This window comes from Pipistrellus hanaki (genome assembly GCF_964339955.1).
Source record: "Pipistrellus hanaki genome assembly, chromosome: 13".
Classification (NCBI taxonomy): domain Eukaryota; kingdom Metazoa; phylum Chordata; class Mammalia; order Chiroptera; family Vespertilionidae; genus Pipistrellus; species Pipistrellus hanaki.
The window spans coordinates 28,502,356-28,524,053 of NC_140515.1; the positions used below are offsets into that span (position 1 = coordinate 28,502,356).

Sequence of the window (21,698 nt, forward strand, 5' to 3'; positions counted from 1 at the left end):
TTCTCCCCTACATAAGTATCTAACATACATTTACAAAATCAAGTACAGTAAGTGTTCACTTAACATTGTCAAAAAGTTCTTGGAAGCTGCAACCTCAAGCAAAACAAGGCATAACAAAACCAATTGTATCCTAAGCTAATTGATAAACAACCGTTAAGTTCCTACAACATATTTCCAGTCATAAGAACATAACCAAACTTCTAAAATAAAGACCCAAACTCTTCTAATATTAAACACTGAAATAAATGTGAGCTATACATAAAGAAAGATGAAGAAACACAAGGTAATTATTTTCCAACCTGCTATTCCAGTCTCGGGTGGCGAGTGGTAGGAGCCGATCTTGGCAGCTCTGGGTGCAAGGCTGCAACCCATCCTGGACAGAGTTGTGTGCATATGCAAACACACACACTCACACTCGCTCAGACTGAGACAGTTTAGACTTGCTGATGAACCTCACGTGCACCTCTCTGGGATGTGGAAGGAAACCAGAACATCTGGAGGAACCCATATAGATATGGAGAGAATGTGCAAACTCTACTCAGGAATCGATTCTTCCCTCCTCATCAATGCTATAACGAAAGGACATTAGAAAGAAATAATGTTATTTGAGGATTTGCTGTATTATGCAAACCAAGGTATCTTAAAATTCAAGCAATGAGTCGAAGTAACAAATACTGTTTTGTCAAAAAGGAACCCTTTATTAATCTACATATGTATAAAAAGCAAGCAAAATCAGAATGTTTTCCTCAGCAATCCTTTCCACATTTTATTCAGTTTTCGTGAACTATAAACCACCGATTTCTTCATGCCTAAAAGAGAAGAGAAGAAACAGTGAGAAAACTGAGGCTTCCTGAGTGGATACTCATCTATGGGTTTGATGATACTCAGACCAGAGGCTTGTCTTTAGAGTAGAGCAGCGATGGGCTGACTGTGTCTAGGAGATCCTGGAAGCCAAGGGTTACTGATGTGATCAATGCGAGGGGAAAAGATTGTGATTTAGGATTAAAATGGTGGCATGATGTCAAAGGTACCTGAGTTTCTGGGGTAAGTGAAATCTTTTGAGATACAAGCACACTGACAGCCTTTGAATTTAGTAGTTCTTAAAAATAAAGAAAAAGGAAGAACAGAGACAAGATCTGTATATAAACGGGCATCCCTGGCCCCTTTCTAGATCCCAATCCTGCATCCAACCAACCCCACCTCGCTGCTACTGTCACCGGGTGTACCACTGCCCAGAGTGCATGTTGTTTCCATCACTATCTGCTACATAGAGCTCAAATCCCCTTTCAGATTTCTTCTCTAGAAGCGCCTTCCTTGACTCCTCAGGCCAGTTCAGATACTGCTCCTCCTAGGCCAGGGAACCTTTATTCTACCAAGGGACATTTGGATATATAATTTATAACATTATTCACAAGCCATACACCATCATCAACATAAAAACTAGCCTGCTATATTTGGTCAAACCTTTACTTAACTCACCTAATGGCTGGAGAGGCCCAGACCAAATAATTTTGTAGGCCTTTACACGGTCCATGGGCCAGATATTCTCCACCCCTGTCCCAGACCCACACCACCTTGCTGGTGTACAGCACAGCACTCACCCCACTGTTCACTGCTTAGAGACAGGCTTATTAACCTCTTCCTCGGCCTAGACTGGGAGTTCCTTGAAGACAAGGACCTTGTCCTAGTCATCCTTGTCTGTCATCCCATCACCTAGTATAGTATCCAGCACATGGTAGGTACTTGGTAAATGCTTTTGAAATGACAGAACAGATGCACCTCATTCAGATATCTCATCTCCCAACATCCTCTATCTACTTAATCACAAGTTCCAGATGAAACCAGAGAAGCTCTCTGGGGAGCTTATGGGAAAGAAGTAAAATGGGATAGAATAAGTGGGGTGTTATTTGTCTGTCAGATCTGATAGGATCCTATTTGCAGATGGTATTATGGACTCAACTGCCTTGGTGTTGAAAATGAGATAATTTAGTCCGTGTTTCAGGGTGTGGCTCAAAGACCCAACTAGTTTTTTTCACCAGGGGATACAAACTGTGGTCTGTGCTTCGAGTATGAAATGCCCACCCTTGGCAGTGCACTTTGTAAGCTCTGCCGATGAGATAACAGGATTAATTCCAGAGACTCTGAACACTTGGGTGCGTGTGATCTCCTGAAAATACCTGGCCATGTTACTGGTAAACTGCTTAGTCCACCAAGGACCTTGTAAGAGGCTACTATAAATAGTGGCAGGTTATAAGGCAAGGTCCCTGAAAAACCATTAGCAAATACTTTTAGAAACTCTAGCCTGGCTTGTCCACTGACTGACTACTTGCAAACTGACACAGCCTCGTCAGGAAACTCAGGGCTCCTTCCCTGGTCTCCACCCCTATAATTTCTCCCTGGAGCAGGCACTCTGGTAAACCTCACCCATTTGAGCATTGAGACTGGAAAGCTATTACATAAGGTACTTTTTAAAATTCTAGCCAGAGCCAATCAAGATATTAAGCAGAATACAGGTAGTTGCATATGATAAAGTTCAACACAGCAACCCCAGGGCACTGAGTCAGAGCTAGAGGAAGATGCATCGACTATGATAAGTCCCAGTTCAACGTCAAAAACTTACTCACAGACTCCTTGGAGCTTAACATTTAAAGTAAACACAAAAAGTACATCATAGACACCATGTAGCTTTTTTTTTTTTTTGGTTGCTAGTCCATAAAGCCTCCCTTAATTAAAACAGCCTCTGCCTTCAATGGTCACTCAGTTCCCTTACTCCAGCTGGAGGCCTGGTCAAGGGACTAATGCTATTTGAATATGACAGTGAAAAGAGCCATGTTCTAAAGAGAGGTCAGGAAACGTTTAAGTAATGATACCAAAAGAAAAATAAAAAACTAGGCACAGTACTAAGTGTTTTTTACACATTTAAGATATAATTTTTATAATCTGGCAAGGCAGGTATAATTATCCCCATGAAATTAAAACTCAGAAAAATTAGGTAATTTGCCTAAGTCACAGTAGTTAGGTTGGAATTTGAACCCTAGTCTCAGGGGCTCACAAACCCCTGCTCTTGGCCTGGACCGCCTTTATCAGCCCACAACCATCATAAGCCAGATAAGCCTGATCATAAGGTACGTAAACCAATAGACTCTGAATGGATGCTCATCACTTCCACAATTTCTGCAACCTCAGTGCAGGTGATAGACATCCTGACACTCTGGACTGCATCAATCCTCTGAGGCATCTTTAGAAGGAAAAGGGAAGCAAGCATTAAGCAGGCAGGGAGAACCAGCTACAGGTGCTCACTCCAAGGCCACAAGGAAATCTGGGCTGTGTTGTGAGGTGCTTCCCACTGCCCTCTGCTGGTCACTGGAAAGAACGAGTGGGAGGAGGGCCAGAGAGTCATTTCAGCTTGAAGTATCATGATTCATGTTTAAAAAACCTTTTCTTAGAGAAAAATTCAAACTTACGAAAGAATAGTACACTATGTCTCCATGTATCTTCATCCAGCTTCAAAAACGTATCAAGTCATGACCAATCCTGTGTCATCTACTGTTTACCCACTTCCCTCCACTGTTTTATTTTGAAGCAAATCTCAGACATCCTGTCTTTTCATCTAAATTTTTAGCATGTATTTCTACAAGAAAAGGAATTTTTTTTTAAATCCCCATCATGCAAAAACAGATAATCAATAATGTAGTAATTCCTTATAGCACAGGAAGCCCCCCTAAAAAAGGAAAATGAAACATTTGGCCTCACCCATTGAGGGTTATAGAAAGGGAGTTGTAATCAAGTAAAACACAGTACCATCCAAACAAAGAAATGCACCTCATATTCAGCCTTGCCAGGATAAGCACAGCAGAAACACAGATTAAATAAGTAACTTAACTGAAAATGCAAAGCCATGTACCCCTGAGTGGCAGAAATATCTTCAGCTGAGTAGGTCTGGCACACATACTCTTTCCTGACTCTGAATGGATCTTTCCAAAGACTCAGGAGGGCCACACAGTGTCCTTGGGGCCGAACACTGAGCTGTGTATCCAGGAGGCTTTGGTGAGAAGCTGAGATGTGTGACCACACCAGCTCCCTGGCAATCTCAATTCAGGGGTCAGAATCAGGCTGAAAGACCACTCCCGTCTTTGTGTTACCTCTTTACCATTTAGGCCCTGGTACTCCTGCAAATTTCTATTTACATGCCTGTCTCTCTTTCTAGACCAGTGTTTTTCAACCTTTTTTGGGCAAAGGCACACTTGTTTCATGAAAAAAATCACGAGGCACACCACCATTAGAAAATGTTAAAAAATTTAACTCTGTGCCTATACTGACTATATATAAAGTAATTCTCTTGAATAGGAATCAAATAAACACAAAGAAAGTATTTTATAATTACTTTATTATGAAATATTAAGTAAACAAAATAGTGAAAAATTATAAAATTCTTGTCTTGTCTGCACCTACGGCACACCAGGCAACATCTCTGGTGTGCCGTAGGTTGAAAAACGCTGTTCTAGACTATGAACTTCTTGAAGGCAGGAGAGTGTTTTGTGTTCACTTTTTTTTTTAATTCTCACCCAAGAATATTTTCCCCACTTATTTTCAGAGAGAGAGGAAAAGAGGGAGGGCAGGGGGAGGAGAGAGAGAAATATTGATTTAAGAGAGAAACATTGACTGGTTACCTTCCACACATATCCTGACTGGGGCCCGGGATTGAACCTGAGACTGGTCAGGTCAAGACCCTAACCACTGAGCACACAGGTCAGGGCTCATGTTCACTTTGTTGTGTGGCTAACACAGGAGAGATGTTCAGTGGATGGTTACATAAGAAAAAAATGAACTAGAAAGGTCCATATTTTTATATTACCAAACATTGGGAAATTGGGGAAAAACAAGAATTCTCATATAATATTTTACTAGTGGGATTAATATAACTACTTGGGAGGGCAATTTGGTTATATCCAAAGAGGTTCAAATGCTTAAGCCCATAAATCAAGAACAGGATGTTTTAAAAAAAAAATTTGTAAAAAAAGGAAGATTCAGTTGGGGAGAAAAAGAAAAGAAAAAGAGCTCATAGAAAATAGAAATGTAACAGCAGAAATAAAAAAACTCAATAGAAGGGTTGGAAGCTGAAGCTGAGAAAAATCTCCCAGAAAACAAGACAAAAGGACAAGGAGACCAAACACAGGAGAAAAAAGAAAGAAAACCAGAGAACTAGACGAGGAGGTCCAATATTTAAATAAAAGGAGTTCCAGAAAGGGAAGAGAGAAAACAGATGGGGAAAAAAATAAAAAAGAATAAATGAAAAATGTCTTATATCCTGAGTGAACAAACTGAAAAATGAGTATCGTAACAGATCAAGACAGACTCACTTCAAAGCACATGAGAGCCCTGCAGGAAAATGAAGACCTAACAGGCCTCCAGAAAGAACATACACAAAGGACTAATAATCCAAATGGCTTTGGACTTCTACAGTAATCTTAGAAGTGAGAAGATAGTTGGAGCAATGGTATCAAAATTCTAAAGAAAAATCATTCCCAATCTATCTCCAGGCTCAGTCCCCATTTCTGTGGGAGGGTGGCCTAGAGATTCGTTTAGACATACATGGTCTCCAAGTTGGCCTCCCATGCGTCCTTTCTCAGAAAGTTACTGCATGGGGTGCTTCACCAAAACAAGAGTGTGCACCATGCAGATAAAAGACGGAGATACAGGAAAGAATGTCTTCCTCACAGGAAACATAAAGACAGTCTCTGTGGGCAAAGAAAGTTGTGCAGAGAAGGAAAAGCGTTTCATGTGGCTCACCTAGGAGTCTCATTAACACGGTCAGACAGTGTAAACTCCGCACACTGCCTTTACCACAGCTGCAGTATTATCTGTATTAGAGGGATGGGAGGGAGGGGTGAGTGTGTGTGGGGAGGTTGGGGAGAGAGATGAATTCGAATCTTCCTTAATGAGAAGTCAAAAGCAGTAATATAAGGTTATTATTTAGAGAAAACAAAAATACCCCCACTAAGAGACGTGAAAGGGGTTGTGTGGAGAGGGGACGTGGGGGGGAAGAGCATGGCGCTGCTGTTTCTGCAGGACACGCATGTGTAACTTTCTAAACAAGAACGCGAGGGGAAGCCCGCACTCAGGAGTTACTCAGAAACCTTCGAGGGCAGTAAAGCCTTCCAACATACCTCATATGGTTTGGTTTTCTTAGACCAACAGGTTACACTGCTGTCTGCCTGTCTGTACATTATTGCCATGCCCTGGTTTATGACCGTTAGAATTCCAGCATTTCACAAGCACCGTCAGGACGCAGACAAAGCTTTACAGCTTAACCAGGGGCGGGTTTTCCAAGTGCTTACCGGCAGTGAAAATGCCTTTGGTGCTCTGTTTCAGGCTCGAAGGTCTCACAATTGCTGAAAGCCCTGTGAGGAAAAATCCAACAAGGATGCCAAAAAGTCAGATGTTAGTCATCTCCGCACTTTTTTAAAAAACTACAACTAAATATTCTTTCAGCTAGCCAATAAAACAGGCAACTCTATCTGTTCTGGTGTCACAGAATGACAGTGAAAAGGGTATCCGGACTGAGGGCCAGGAGACTGGAGTTGCCAGCATGTCACCACCCACCTACATGAACACTGGGCCTGGCCTCCTCACCTTCAACGGGGTGGGTTAGGTGACCTTCAAAGGTCATTTTATGACTTTAAGTCTACATAAGGCTGCTGGTTCTCAATTCCAAGATGTAAAAAGAGTTAAAACACACACACAACATAAACAAACAAACAAACAAACAAACAAAGTTTCTTCCCAGGAATAAAACTTCCATTTTGAAAACACACAAGGGAACCCTCAGTGAGGATCAATAGTAGAGTCCCCCAAGCCCTATGAAAGGCAGCAGAGATCACACCGTGACCAGATTCATGGTAAAATAAAAAACAACAAACAAAGGACATGCCTCTGTATTTATCTTCAGAACAGGTATCTGGTGACCTAAACATCTGCTCTGACAACCTGGGGCAGGTCCCAGAGAGTGTGCGTGGAGCCCGCCTATGGCAGCTAATGTTCAAGCTGTCACTGTGATAAGTTAGCACAGCGGCTTGCACCTTAGAGGGCTAAGTAGTCAAGGAAATAGGAGAATGCACTCATCTGAGGGAGGGAGTCATTTTATTTTTTTAAAACACATTTTTATTGATTTCAGAAAGGAAGGGAGAGGGAGTAAGAGACAGAAACATCAATGATGAGAGAGAATCATTAATCCGCTGCCTCCTGCACACCCCAACTGGGGATCGAGCCCACAACCTAGGCATGTGTCCTGACCAGGAATTGAACCATGACCTCCTGGTTCATAGGTCAATGCTCAATCACTGAGCCATGCTGGCCGGGCAGGGAGGGAGTCATTTTCAATTTCAAAATTAATTCTTTACTGACTGACCTCATAAAATACCTTTAACACCTCAAAGGGAAGTGGGTCTCTGAAGACAAGGTTCAGATTTTTTGGTAAATATTAGGGAAGCCCTGGGGCTAATGCCCAGAACATAGGCTATGCCAGAGGGTACCTGCTGAACACAGTGTAGGAGATACACTGAATGGGAACTGGTTGATGAAAGCTGGTTTTTTTTTAAATCAATCTTTATTGTTCATATTATTACAAAGGTTCCTCATTTCTTCCCCCCTCCACCAGGTTCCCACCCCAACCTCTGCCCCCTCCCCATCCCCCATTGTCCTCATCCATAGGTGCACAGTTTATGTTCAGTCTCTTCCTCCCTCCCTTTCCCTGATAGTAAATCCCTTTTCAGATAGTAAATCTGTTACTTAGCATTTTCTCATATCAATAATACCTCCACATGCCCAATGATACACTTCACACAAAAGACATTTCCAAATAGGTCAACCAGCCTCATCCAGGCCCCACCCAAGGCACTCACAGATCAACACCCCAGCGCTATACTAACTGAACACATCCAGATCTAAGCCTTCATCACTTGATTCAGCAGACCCTCAAGTTCCCGCAAAAGTTTCCAGCCATGTCTGAGAGGCAGCCTTGGGCAGGTACAGGCGAGGAGCGAGCTGTTTCGGGCCTGGCTGCTCCGGGCCAGGCCTCTGTTGCTCTGGTTCGTTCCACAACCAGCTGCTCCGGGTCTGGTCACTGCCGCTCCTGACCTAGTTGCTCTGGACTTGGCTGTTGCTGCTACAGGCCTGGCCGCACCCGACCCGGCTGCTCTGGGACCGGTTGCTCCGGTCCCGGCCGCTCCGGGCCTGGCCGCTCCCAGCCTGACAGCCGCTGCTCCGGGCCTGGCTGCTCCCAGCCTGGCAGCCATTGCTCCTGGCCTGGCCGCACCAGACCCGGCTGCTCCGGGCCTGGCCGCTCCCAGCCTGGCAGCTGCTGCTCCGGGCCTGGCCGCTCCCAGCCTGGCAGCCGCTGCTCCTGGCCTGGCCGCACCAGACCCGGCTGCTCCGGGCCTGGCCGCTCCCAGCCTGGCAGCTGCTGCTCCGGGCCTGGCCGCTCCCAGCCTGGCAGCCGCTGCTCCTGGCCTGGCCGCCCCAGACCCGGCTGCTCCGGGCCTGGCCGCTCCCAGCCTGGCAGCCGCTGCTCCGGGCCTGGCCGCACCAGACCCGGCTGCTCCGGGCCTGGCCGCTCCCAGCCTGGCAGCCGCTGCTCCGGGCCTGGCCGCACCAGACCCGGCTGCTCCGGGCCTGGCCGCTCCCAGCCTGGCAGCCGCTGCTCCGGGCCTGGCCGCTCCCAGCCTGGCAGCCACTGCTCCTGGCCTGGCCGCACCAGACCCGGCTGCTCCGGGCCTGGCCGCTCCCAGCCTGGCAGCTGCTGCTCCGGGCCTGGCTGCTCCCAGCCTGGCAGCCGCTGCTCCGGGCCTGGCCGCTCCCAGCCTGGCAGCTGCTGCTCCGGGCCTGGCCGCTCCCAGCCTGGCAGCCGCTGCTCCGGGCCTGGCCGCTCCCGAAAGCTGGGTTTTTAAAGTCATCTGATAAAAGCCAAGTTCTTGGTATTAAAGCAATAAAAATGTCACCAGTCTCCTGCCTTCTCAGACCACCAGGGAGAACACAGACTTGTCTCTGAAATAACTGCTAAAAGTTATGCTTTTGGGACCAAAAGGAACATTGTTTCCCCCCTCAGACGGTGATTGAGGACCCAGGGATTGGGACCCAGAAATACTTTTGTACCTACTTCAAACAGATGAACATTTACATTTGGAAACCCCCAGACTGTTAGTGCTTTCTTCTCCCTAAAAGCAATCTATCTCTTTATCTCACCAGGTAAGAAAGAATAAAGAACACATTACTGTCACAAAGCCTGCTTCTACCCCAAAGTCAAATCCGTAAACATACCTAGATGCACGACTTCTCCGCAGTCAGGGTCATAAGCAAGTTTGAAAAGAGTTTCTTCCACGTCTCTGTTTTTTCCAGGAGGATCCATAATATTATGTATTCCTTGCTGTAAGGTTTTGGGCAATGCCAACAGCTGAGTGAACTGTCCTTCTGGGCTTTTATCTATCTAAGGAATTAAAAAAAAAAAAAAGATGTTGATTAAAGTTCTTTGAATTCTATAAATATTCAAAGGTCCGTGGTTTCTCTTTATTTTATTTTTTTAATCCTCACTTGAGGATATGTTTAGAGGAAGGAAGGGAGAGACAGAAACATGGATATGAGAGAGAAAACATCCATCAGTTGCCTACCATGCATGCTCAACCAGGGATCGAACCCGCAACATAGTGATGTGCCCTGACCAGGAATCAAACCCACAACTTTTCGGTGCCTGGGACAACACTCTAGCTGGCTGACCACCCGCCAGGGTCCCATGACTTCTCTTTAAAGTCACACAAACATATATGAATCCATATGCTAGACTAGACAGCATACTAAGGAGACAGTCTCCTTTCTGAAACTAAATGCCTAAGTGCTCAGGATTCTAAGTTTCTTCATAAAAGTTCATATAATGTTCCATTTTTACAGAGATAAGAAGAAATGCCTCTTTCAAGGATTGATTTCTGATTCTCAGTTTTAAAGTTTCTATTTGTCTTAAATCTAATACTTAAAGGAAGTAAGGCTGCAGCTAACAGTCATTAAGGCCCCAGCAAATCCAGCCGCTGAAATTACTTCTTCCATTTATTTTTTAATATATATTTTTATTGGTTTCCGAGAGGAAGAAGATATATTTATAGAAACATCAATGATGAGAGGGAATCAATGACTGGCTGCCTCCTGCATGCCGCCCCCTGGGGATCAAACCTGCAACCCAGGCATATGCCCTTGACTGGAATCAAACCTGGGACCCTTCAGTCTACAGGCCAACGCCCTATCCACTGAGCCAAACCAGCTAAGGGCCATTTCTTCCAATTTAAACACAAGACCATAAGAGTAACATAGCCAGGATCATAGAGCCAATAAGAGAGAGTAGGATTTAAATCTTGTCTCCTGCCTTTTAGAGTCTCTTACATACCATGATGTATTTCATAAACTGTATGAATAAAGTTAAAGTTAAAAACAAAAAAAACCTCAATTTGAAGCAAACATGGCAAATTCTGCTCAATGGAGTGGTGGATATTCTGGGCATTTCATGAAACTCTCTATTGTTTCCTTGTGTTTAAAATAATCCTTTTTTTAAAAAATCAAATTTCCTTTCTGTTATAACAATTCCACTAATTTTTTAGCCAATACTAGAGGCCTGGTGTGCGAAATTCGTGCATGGGTAGGGTCCCTAGGCCTGGCCGGGGATCAGTGTAGATCAGGGCCTTTGGGCTACTGGCCGAGGCCTCCCTTCATCCCATGCCACAGGTGGCCAGCACATGTCATAGCGAGCAATCAAACTCCCAGTCTCTGGGTCAATCTGCATATTAGGCTTTTATATATACAGATGAGCTGCCCCTATTATTTGGAAGATGAGCATAAAAAGGTAAAATAGAGTGTTCTTTATGCTAAAATTTTTTAAAAAATAAGGTTTCTATAATTTAAAAAATCTGAAATCCAATTTTCCTTAAAGAAAAAGTTCTTTGATATTTATTTTCAAATACTTAACATTATTTTAAAAATAGCTTGAAATAAGTTTCATTGAATATATCAACAGGAGAGCTCCAAGACATAATAAAACAAACAGGGGATTAAAAAGAAGCTTTAGAATAATATGCCCGAGTCTATTTATGTAAAATAAAACAAAACACACAAAAAAGACCAAATCCCATCATGTATATGTATGGGTACAAACAGGTATAAAAATGAATGCAAAAAGAATCTGGAAGAATAAATACCAAACTGTCAGGAAGGTTACCTCATGGAGGTAAATAAGATCGGGGACAGAAAAAAGGTAATCTGAGTTTATTTTTACTTGTTTTTTACTGATAATTAATATGCATAGTAAGAATTTCAAATGGCAAGAGAGAGATATATGGTGAAGAGAAGCCACTCTCCTCCAGCGTTAGGCCTGGTTCCCTTCTTATTATGTCTCTTTTGTTACCTTTTTCAGCATTATTCCAAATATACAGAAGAACATGTTTATATATAAAACTTACTTTTAAAAATATAATTTCACACCAGTTATACTGTTCTAACCCTTACTTTCTCCCTTAAGTAGATCTTTGCCATTAGAAACAGTAGGAGTTATTTTCCACAGTTACCTCCAGTCTGCTTGGGGTTTTATACACTTGTGGATTATCCTGTAGTATGTGGCCATACAGCTCACGAAAGTGGGCTACGTTGGGCTTTACAATATCCATCACTTTTGTCTTATTCTCTCCAACCACCATCCGAAAGTCGCCTGGTTAAAACAAACGGAAAAACAGATTTCCCACTGACGATCCACACCCTGACCTAAGAGTTACAGCCCCACTGGGACCTTGCACTAGTTCAAGATGGCAGCATCCCTCATTCACAACATTTCCTTTTCCTCCTTAAAACCATGAACACATTGCCCGAGGAATGCAGGCACTTGTTTGAGGAAAAAGAAAGCCTTTCAAATCATAAAGTCCTTTATGATAGTTAAAGTATAGTTACCTAAGTACAAAAGGTAATCATCATGGAGAAGCTAATTTTGTTTTCCCAATGCAGAAGCTTCTGCACTTACAAACTTCCATCTTGTGAACAAAACTCTGCCTGTGACTAAGCTCGGAGATGAGGTTGTGTGTCTCGCCTCAGATATGTCTTTGACACTGCCCACTCAGTTTGGACCTGTTCCTTGTGGGCTTTAAAGGTGCTTTATGACTATACACACCTTATTATATTTGATAAAGGCAAGAGCAGCAAGTATTAAAAGTCCTGCTATTTTGTTTACAGATGAACCTGAAAGCAAATATAATTTTTAAAAATTTATTTTTAAAATTATTATTTTGTTAATTCTCACCTCACTTGAGGATATTTTTTTCCATTTATTTTAGAAAGAGTGAAAGGGAGAGGAACAGAGAGAGACAGAGAGAGAAAAAAAACATCAATCAGTTGCCTCCCCTATGTGCCCTGACAGTGGAATGAACCTGCAACCTACGTATGTGACCTGACCAGGAATCGAACCTCTAACCTTTTGGTGTACAGACGTCACTCCAACCAACTAAGCCATCTGACCAAGGCAAATTTTAAAATTTTAAGTAGAGAAAAATGGGAAAAGATACAGTTGCCAGTGGAATGAATTAACCTGCAAAATAAATAATTCTGAAGGACAAAGAGAAAAATTTTAAACAAATTTAAAGTGCCCTGTCCTGTCTATGCCATTGACAATTACTATCAGCAAGATATGAGGGGAAGGGGGGAGTGATAAAATGGGAAAACTTGAGTGAGTGCCAATTGGGCTAATGGTAATTGAAGGCTGGGCACCTGTGAGGACCTCCCAGATGAAGCTTGGTGAAAGGATGTGGCTGAAGCCCATGTTGGGTAGACAGAAAGTTGTCAAGGGGAGTAACGAGGTAGCAAGTGCAGGCAGATCCTCCAGCTGCTGAAGAATCCCCGGGGAAGAGGTGACAATTTATCATCCAAACTAGGTCCCTTTTGAGGGTGAGGGGGTCATTATGAATAATTCCACTGGGACAAGTACAAGCTGGCCAAACCAGGACAAACAACGCTTGTTGATTGCTTTTTGGGAGTGGGGAGCAGGGAGGGGTCATCAAAATCATTATATGCCACAACACTTTTGTCTTATTCTTCAGTATATGACAGTGCATACTTCAGTCAGGAATAACAACACATGCCTGGTTTTTAAGATCAACCTATGCTACAATTTGGTGGAAAGCAGCTGGGGACTGATCGCTCAGGAAAACATACAAGTAGCCTCTGGGACCCCACCTCTGTGACATGGGATCTGACTCTTCGGGGCAATGAGCAGAAGTGAGTTCTGGTAATAACTAGAGAAACTTGTTTTTCACTATTATTTTAAAGGGAAAGAGAGGTAAGTAGTCAAACCTGGGATGACTGCTGCTGGCATCATAAATTGTTAAAAACCCATCTCTGGAGAGTGAGCCTAAAGAAATGAACCCAAACAGAGGTTAAGAGGCAAAGTTTACCGAGCATCTGGTGAGTGCCAGGCACTGTCCCAAGTGCTTTGCTGTATCACCTCACTTAACCCACACAGCTATCCCCTCAGGTAGATACTAGTCTAACCCCATTTAGCATCAAGGCAACAAAGACACAGAGATGAAATAAACTGCCTAAGATTTCCCAGGAGCTAAGTGAATAACATACATACAACTGTAAGCACTATTTATAATGATGAAGTACTGAAAGCAACCGGAATGTCCAACAACAGGGGAGCGGATAAACTATGATAATACACTCATGCCCTACCACAGAAGAGTCTACAACTATTAAAAATCACAGTAATTAGTCCTGGCTGGTGTTTCTCAATGGTTAGGGCACAAGCCTGCAGACTGAAGGGTTGTGGGTTTGATTCCCAGGAAAGGGCATATATATACCTGGGTTGCGTGCAGGTTTGTTCGCCGGGCCTGGGAGTGGGCTGTTGGCGTGGATGCAATAGGCAATAGATCAGTGTGACTATTTCACATTGATGTTTCTCTTTCTCTGCCCCCTTCCTTTCCTCCCTTCCACTCTCTCTAAAAAAATCAATGGAAAACATATTATCGGGTAATAATCACACAGAGCAAGATGGAAAATGATCATATATATATGTATTTAAAGGATACAAAAGTACGAGGAAACAACTGTAAAAAAAAAATAAGACAAAAGGACTATATAAAAATGGTTATTTTTGCTCAAATGAGATACACATTTATTGTGGGCTTTTGTGAATGTGTGTGCTTTACATTTGCTATTTAGTTTAATTATCCCCAATTTTACAGATGAGGAAACTGAGGTGCAAGATCCAGCCACCTTTGAGTTTCAGGATAGTGACATTTGAGATGGCTGGTTTTACTCTACTTTGTAATTTCCCTCCACTGCTCTAACTTCTGTAATGTTGGCATATACTTCTAGCATTTTAAAATAAATTCACAGGATGTATAGAGGTGATGACCTGGCAAATGTAAGTGAGAGGAAGCTGGATTTCAATTGTGTAAACCTCATGCTTTTATTTAGAGTCTATAAATAGATTCTATTGATCTGCAAGGGAATAAAATGTCATCAAACTCTGAATCTAACATGACTATCATTGTTGAGTTCTAAACATTTGGGTCATTTTTCTTCCCTCAACCAACAAAAAATTCTTATACTCTAGATAGCAACTTTCTGAGAGAGGGACTGCATTTTACCAAAATGTAAAAGCAAACTAATCCAAATCCTCCCAAAAGAATAACCGCATGCCACGATGAAAGGACCTGGAAGATACTATGGACCCTCTGAGAATAAGGACTGCAGCTTACTCATCTCTGTCTCCACAGCTCCGTGCGTACTGCCTGGCACATTAAAGGCACATCAATATCTACGGAACAGAACTTCTCCTACTGCCGTGCAGCAGAACTAACTCAGCCACAGGAAACAGCAAGCAAATGGGCTTATTACTCATTGCTTCAGAACAAAGTATATAAAACCACGGGCACAGCATGAACCCACATCTGATCATAAGAATCAATTTTTCTAACCGCCAGAAATGTTTACAACAAAACAGAGAAATGGAGAAAAACTGCTGACTTTCATTTTATGCCTCTGTTGATAGGCTTAACTCTTGACTGCTCAAGCCAATCTAATAAAATGGTAACCAAAGGATAATTTCTCTTTGAATCTGAAATGAGGCTTGCAAACCATCTGTAGTTGGGCCGGCCAGCAGTGGTCAGGGTCCTTATTATGAATGTAGGGATGCGAAAGGCTGTGAAATGTAGTGGAAAGGCCCTGGCTTTCATGCCTGGCAATGTCCCATGGTGACTGGAGATTAACTTTTCTGAGTGAGTTTCCTTCTGTGTGAAACTGCTGTAACCATCATACTGACCTCACAATGTTCTTTTAGATTTAAATAAGTTCATGCATTTGAGAATGCTTTGTAAATAGTAAAGCAGATATTATATACACACACACATACATATACACATACTAGTTCATATTTATGTATATACAGTATATGATGGGAAAAGAATAGGGGATAGATGAGGCTTAATCTTTGAAGATAATGACTGGCTTTTTCCCCTCTTAAACTAACTGCTATACTGCTGTCATTTCAGTTCAATAAATATTTGGTGGCTACTAAGCATGAGGAGCTGTGCATACATTTAGAAATGTAAAGTATATGCCCTACCTAAGGCAGCAAATGACATGAAAACACATCTTCAGTGCAGGTTACAGAAGTGGGTATTTCTTTGGTGTAGTGTTTAAGAATAGCAGCTCAAACTGTAGGTTGATATGGCAAAATATGATTCATTTTTAATAGCTTTTTTTGACATATAACTTATACACTACATAATTCACCCATGCAAAGCATACAATTCAATGTTTTTTAATATACTTATAGAGTTATACAACTATCTAATTTTAGGAAATTCTGGCTTCCCTAAAAGAAATTGTATCCATTGGCAGTCACTCTCCATCTCCTTCCAACCCCAGCCCCACACAAAGGTAATCTACTTTCTCTCTCTATAGACTTGATTCTGGACATTTTAGACAAATGAAACTGCACAATATATGGTCTCTTATGACTTAGCATTTGTTTTCAAAGTTCATCACGGGAGAAACCAAGATGATGGCATAGGGTAGACACCCGAATGCAGCCTATCACAACAAATTTGAATTTAGAACTGGAAAACAGGGGAGGCATTGCCCTGAAGCACCGGACGGCTAGCTGAGAGGAGGCTCTGCCATCTGGGAAGGAGAGAGAAGGCACACTGAACCTCAGGAACTGTGAAGGTACTGAGAACTGTGTGCGCAAAAAGGCGCTGGCTTATTCCTGGCCTGCAGAGAGGGAAGGCCGGACAGAGATTGCTGCTGGCTTACTCATGGTGCAGGGAGAGGGCGGGCCCGGCTGAGTTCGCTACTGGCTTACTCCGGGCGTGGAGAGGGCGGACAGCTAATGCGAGGCTGGCTTTCTTGTTCGAGAGGAAAACAGAATCACCCTATTGCTCTAATAGACGGCCCCAGTCAGGGAGAGGCCAGACTGTCAGGCAGTGGGCAGAGATCTCTCAGAGGTGTGTGAAGCCAGAGGCCATTACTGCGGGACTTGGGGAGAGGCCGAAGGGAAAACAAAGCTTGTCTGCACCAACCCAAGACTCCGCCCCATCCAAGCTGAGCACAGAAACTCTCCCAGAGGCTGGCTTTCTCTAAGGAAGGACTGGCCAGAATCCAAAGCTTATCTGCACCTTTACCAAAGAGGTGCAAGTGCCTGCAACCAATCTTCCAAAACTCACCACAAACAGGACTTTTCTAAGGCGAGACTGACAGGGAACCAAAAATTGTCTGCGCCACCCCGAGACCCTGCCCCATCCAAGCAGGAGTACAGAAGCCTTCCTAGCTGAGACACTGCTGATCCACACAGCCAATTGGCTTGGAGATCAACGCTTCCCAATGATACCAACAATAAGCAAGGCTTAACAACAAGACTGCACACAGAGCCTACAAAGGGCTACACCAAAACTGTCCACCGCAGGTAACTGGGAAGGCTGTGCTACTGGGCTCTACCAGAACACCTAGCACACAAAACTATTCCATCAAATCAGGGAAACAACTGAAATGCAGACAAGAGGCAGGACACAAAGGAAGGAGATGGAGGAAAAGAAAAGATTGGACATTGAGTTCAAAACTACAATAGTTATAAGGTTATTCAAGAATATCCTAAAAAAGGCCGATAAAATAAATGAGACCTATGAGGATATGAAAAGGGAGCAACTAGAAATAATAAGGGATCAACTAGAAATGAAGAAAACATTTTCTGAAATAAAAAATATTACACAGAGTCCTAAAAACAGACTGTGCCAAACCGGTTTCTGCTCTCTCTCATTATTGATGTTTCTACAATATTTCTCTCTCCCTCTCCCTTCCTCTCTGAAATCAATTAAAAAAAAAAAAATCACAATTTGATTCCCATTCAGGACACATGTCCAGGTTGTGGGCTCAATCCCCAGTATGGGGCATGCAAGAGGTAGCCAATCAATGACACTCTCTGATCATTGATGTTTCTATCTCTCTCTCCTTCTCTCTTCCTCTCTGAAATCAATACAAATATATTTTAAAAGTATCTCCATGGCTGCAGATGTCTAACTCACATGTGGAAGAGAATGAGATAAGAATGAATAGCTTGCCGAAACCGGTTTGGCTCAGTGGTAGAGCATCTGTCTGCGGACTGAAAGGTCCCAGGTTTGATTCCGGTCAAGGGCACGTACCTTGGTTGCAGGTACATCCCTGATGGGGGGTGTGTAGGAGGTAGCTGGTCGATGTTTCTCTCTCATCGACGTTTCTAGCTCTCTATCTCTCTCCCTTCCTCTCTATAAAAAAATCGATAAAATATATTTTAAAAATAATAAAAGTGGGGCTTCATTAAAAAAAAATGAATAGCTTATGTACTTAGTTATATAAATTTACATAAATCGCTTTTCCTTTTACACCCTTTACAGAACACAATATGGACAGGTGTGGGAGGGATGAGGAGAAAGCAGGTTCAGGAAGTCACCAAAATCACAATCATCCATTCACTCACTATTTACTAGCACCTGATAAGCACTGGAATAGCATGAGCAAAATAAGACAAAAATTTTTGCCCTTTCTAGTCAGTGGTAGAAAACAGGCCAAAGACAAACCAATCTAGAACAAATAAAAGTAAATAGTACTATTTCAGGTGGTGGAAAGTGCTATGAAGAAAACAAGCAGAAAAAGATGACAGGGAGTGGAGGGCGAGCCACATGGCTTTCTGGAGGAAGAGTGTCCTAGGAGTAAACCAGGAAGCACATTCACCATGAAAGACCCTCTGAATAGCAATGAAGGTTTATAAGTGAGGTTTCTAGAACAAGACAGGCTGTGTTCAAATCCTAGCTGAGCCTTTACAAGCTACACGCTCAGGATAAGCTACTTAACGTATATGGGCTGCAGTATCCCCAAGTGAAAATTTCAAGGATTAAATGAGTTAATACATGTAAAACACTTAGAACAACACCTGACAGGTGGGCACTAGAACTATCAAGAGGGGTCGCTTTGTGAATTATGTAATTGTTTAACACTATGCTGCACACCTGAAACTAATATAAAATAACTAGAGGCCCGATGCACGAAATTCATGCAAGGGGCTCAGCTCTCACAGTCCCTGCTTCATCCGGAAGGTTGTCCAGAAGGATGTCTGGAAGGTCCTTCAGCTTTCTGGTCTAATTAGTATATTACACTTTTATTATTATAAAATAATAAGTGTTGCCTGTAATTAAAAAATAAAAATTTTAAAATAACAATACCTGACAAATAGTAAATAATCCATAAAAGTTAGATATTACTGACAATTAATATCCCCCTTCACGAGTACTGCATTCTCAGAAATTAGCAAGTGATGAATGCAGAGAGTTCCAACTGAGGCTTCAGCAAAAGCTCAAGCTTGACAAGCATAGAGAAATATGCTTCCAAATCCCAGTATGCAAGTCATCAAATGACACTGCGTGCAAGGTTTCAGAGAGTGTGATTATCATGGAATAAATCTTAATAGCTCTCACTCCAAGAAAAAAGTTTCTTTACTGACTTTTACCAGGATCCAGAAATGGGGATGTTTATTCACACTTTCGAGTGCTGGCACCCATTTCTAATTTTTTTCTCCAAGAATCACTCAACTGGCAACTAAACTTCTTCACTGCTTTATCTTATTCCTAGAAATAACTGAGCCTGTGTCCAGACAATTTGGAATGGAAAAAAATCCATTCTCTCTCTAACACAAGAGTGCTTGAAGATGTTTTTATTTTCTCTTCTCTTCTTTTTTAAGGTGTTTTTATTCCCAAGGACTATGAAGGGCCAAATGAATCCACCTGGCCTCATGTGGAAAGGGAAGAAGGTGAAGTTCAAATGTCACTCCGAGAGAGGCCTTCTTCTCTTATTCTGGTGCTGCCACTGTTTGCTGTCTGACTTTTCATCTAGAATGAACAACCCACGAGGGCAGGGTTCCTGCCTGCCTTATTTACTTCTTTAATCTTCGGAGCTTAGACGAGTGTGTGTAGAAGAGCCTCTTGTAATTATTTGCTGAATGAATAAACTTTCCCCTGTCTTTAGTTTTTCTCCCTCCTGCACAGTGCTGGCAAAATTTGTTGTTTTTAACAACAAATCTCAGACTACCTTGCAATGCATGAAAACTTCTATGGCTCCTAGTTGTGCACAGCTTGTCAGTTCCCTTTTCATTTTCTCCCTTTGCATTCAATGCCCTGCCCAACCTGGCCTGGGTCTAACCTAGTCTCCAAAATACCAGAGAAGCAGTGAAGTTAAATGGTTAAGAGTATGGGCTAAAATTTCAGCTCCAACACTTACTAACTTACCAGACAACTGATTGTGGGCATATCTGGGCTTCAATTTTCTATAAAATGTATCAACAGTACAGCTTCCAAATCAAAAGATTGTTGTGAAGATTAAAATAGTTACTAGCTCCAAAGAATGTGAGAGACATTCCTGACACAAAATAATAAATGCTACTTACTCTTGGCATAAGCCTTGGATTTTGGTTACATCAAAATCCTTTTTCCCTAAACACCCCCCCCCCACCCCCCACCCCGCCCTTCTCCTTTTTCACATATGTTAGTTGGTAAGCCTACCACTGACTCACTATGACTGCATATGTTGATTAATGTGAAGTTCCTTAGAGCAAAAATTATGGAGTGCTGATTCACTTGATGAATGTTAAACCAGGATCATTACCTAAAATTAGTCATTTTAATAGTTTGTATTTACATAAAAAAGTTCAAGGTGAACTTTAAAGTTTATTTGGTTTTTCTTTTCTAGTCACTTAAATGCTGACTTCTAAGAATAACCAGAGGATCAGAGAGCGTTCTCCTCCCCAATTTTGCAGACTCTCATCTTCCACCTACTCCTTTCTCACCATCATTTACAACAGTAATGCCATAAATACTGACCCCCAGGGCAGTCAAAGTGATCCTTAAGTACTAAGTTAAATGTAAGGGCTGTCATTACAACTAGTAATACTGATAGATCTTGCCTCTGCCAGTAATTACTGGCAGAAACTTGCCCAATAACATGGAAAAACACTTTTTTTTTTTTTTTTTTCTGTTTTCTGTTTCCTCCTACCCCCCACTCCTCCACCCGCTCCAGGGAGAAATGTTGAACTTCACAAGTTAAGGACAACATATTCTCTCTCAACTAGAAACAGGTGAAAAATAAATGTCAAAGTTGTAAATGAAATGAGATTGGTAGATAATTTAAAGTTTGGAATATTCTGAGGGCTCGGGAGGTTTGTGTGGTTTACCAAAGCGATAGAATCTGATCTGTTCAAGGATACTGGGTTAGCAGAAGCCTAGGTTAAGGCAGGAGGAAAGCTTGCCTTTCAACACATGGTGGGGCAAGTCCCAAAGTATGACAGATAACTACCTGCAGGGCTTAGATCCTTCCACATCCTCACTATTCTAGTCCAATTCCAGCATATTATAGACTAGGTAACCATTCATTATACTGTGTCCTGGTTGAGGAACAACCACCACATATAATGCTGTTTCAATGGGAAAGTATGTTCCCAGTTCTAAACAACTGGCTTATAGAAGACTTCTTGGAAAATGTCTCACTCATAAGCTGGGAATTGCAGAGTTGTAACCAGTTTCCTCTGGAGAGGATGTGCCAAGTTAGGTGTCCTAAGTTTTGCACTAAAATGAGTAATGTAGGATACTGGGCCAAATCCTCAGATCCAAATCTGGGTTAAGCAATATATTGTATAATAAAATGACAAGAAAACAAGAGGAGACTAGATGAGAAATGGGAGTAACCAGAGGCTGAGACAGTGGAGTCAGACACACCAAGATTTAAAACCTGGCTCTTGGGAAGCAACTCTCTCTGATTGCCTTTCTCCCAGCTGCTCAGAGCTGCTCTTTATCACTATTTAGATCTCAGCTTAGACATCACAGCACCAGTCAAAGGGCCTCCCATGACTGTCCATTGTGAAGACAGCCCTATCCTCAACCTGATCTATTTTCTTCATCACATTTAACCAGTTAACTGCCACGCTTCCAAAACTAAAACCATCCCCACATGCCGCGAGATTTTGAATATAAAAAACCAATTTGTAATGAATATTATAAAAATAATATATTATTCACAATTCGGGTGTCCTTGAATATTTTCAGCTGAAAATTCTCACGAAAAATTATTTTAAAGCTGGTCAGGGCTGCCACTTAGGGGAG

At 42.4% G+C, this 21,698-nt stretch overlaps 1 protein-coding gene across 2 annotated transcripts in view; it reads right to left on the reverse strand.

Annotated features, from left to right (window-relative positions):
* Positions 1–677: 677 nt before the first annotated feature.
* The window catches only part of TAMM41 (TAM41 mitochondrial translocator assembly and maintenance homolog), a 37,247-nt gene continuing 16,226 nt past the window's right edge, over positions 678–21,698 (reverse strand). For both annotated transcript variants that reach the window (XM_084902630.1, XM_084902631.1), the window contains 4 exons: positions 11,598–11,737; positions 9,316–9,481; positions 6,339–6,401; positions 678–809 (listed from right to left, as the gene is read on the reverse strand). In XM_084902630.1, the coding sequence (XP_084758756.1) occupies positions 733–809; positions 6,339–6,401; positions 9,316–9,481; positions 11,598–11,737 (446 nt within the window). In that variant the 3' untranslated portion in view covers positions 678–732. The remainder of the gene's footprint in view (positions 810–6,338; positions 6,402–9,315; positions 9,482–11,597; positions 11,738–21,698) is intronic.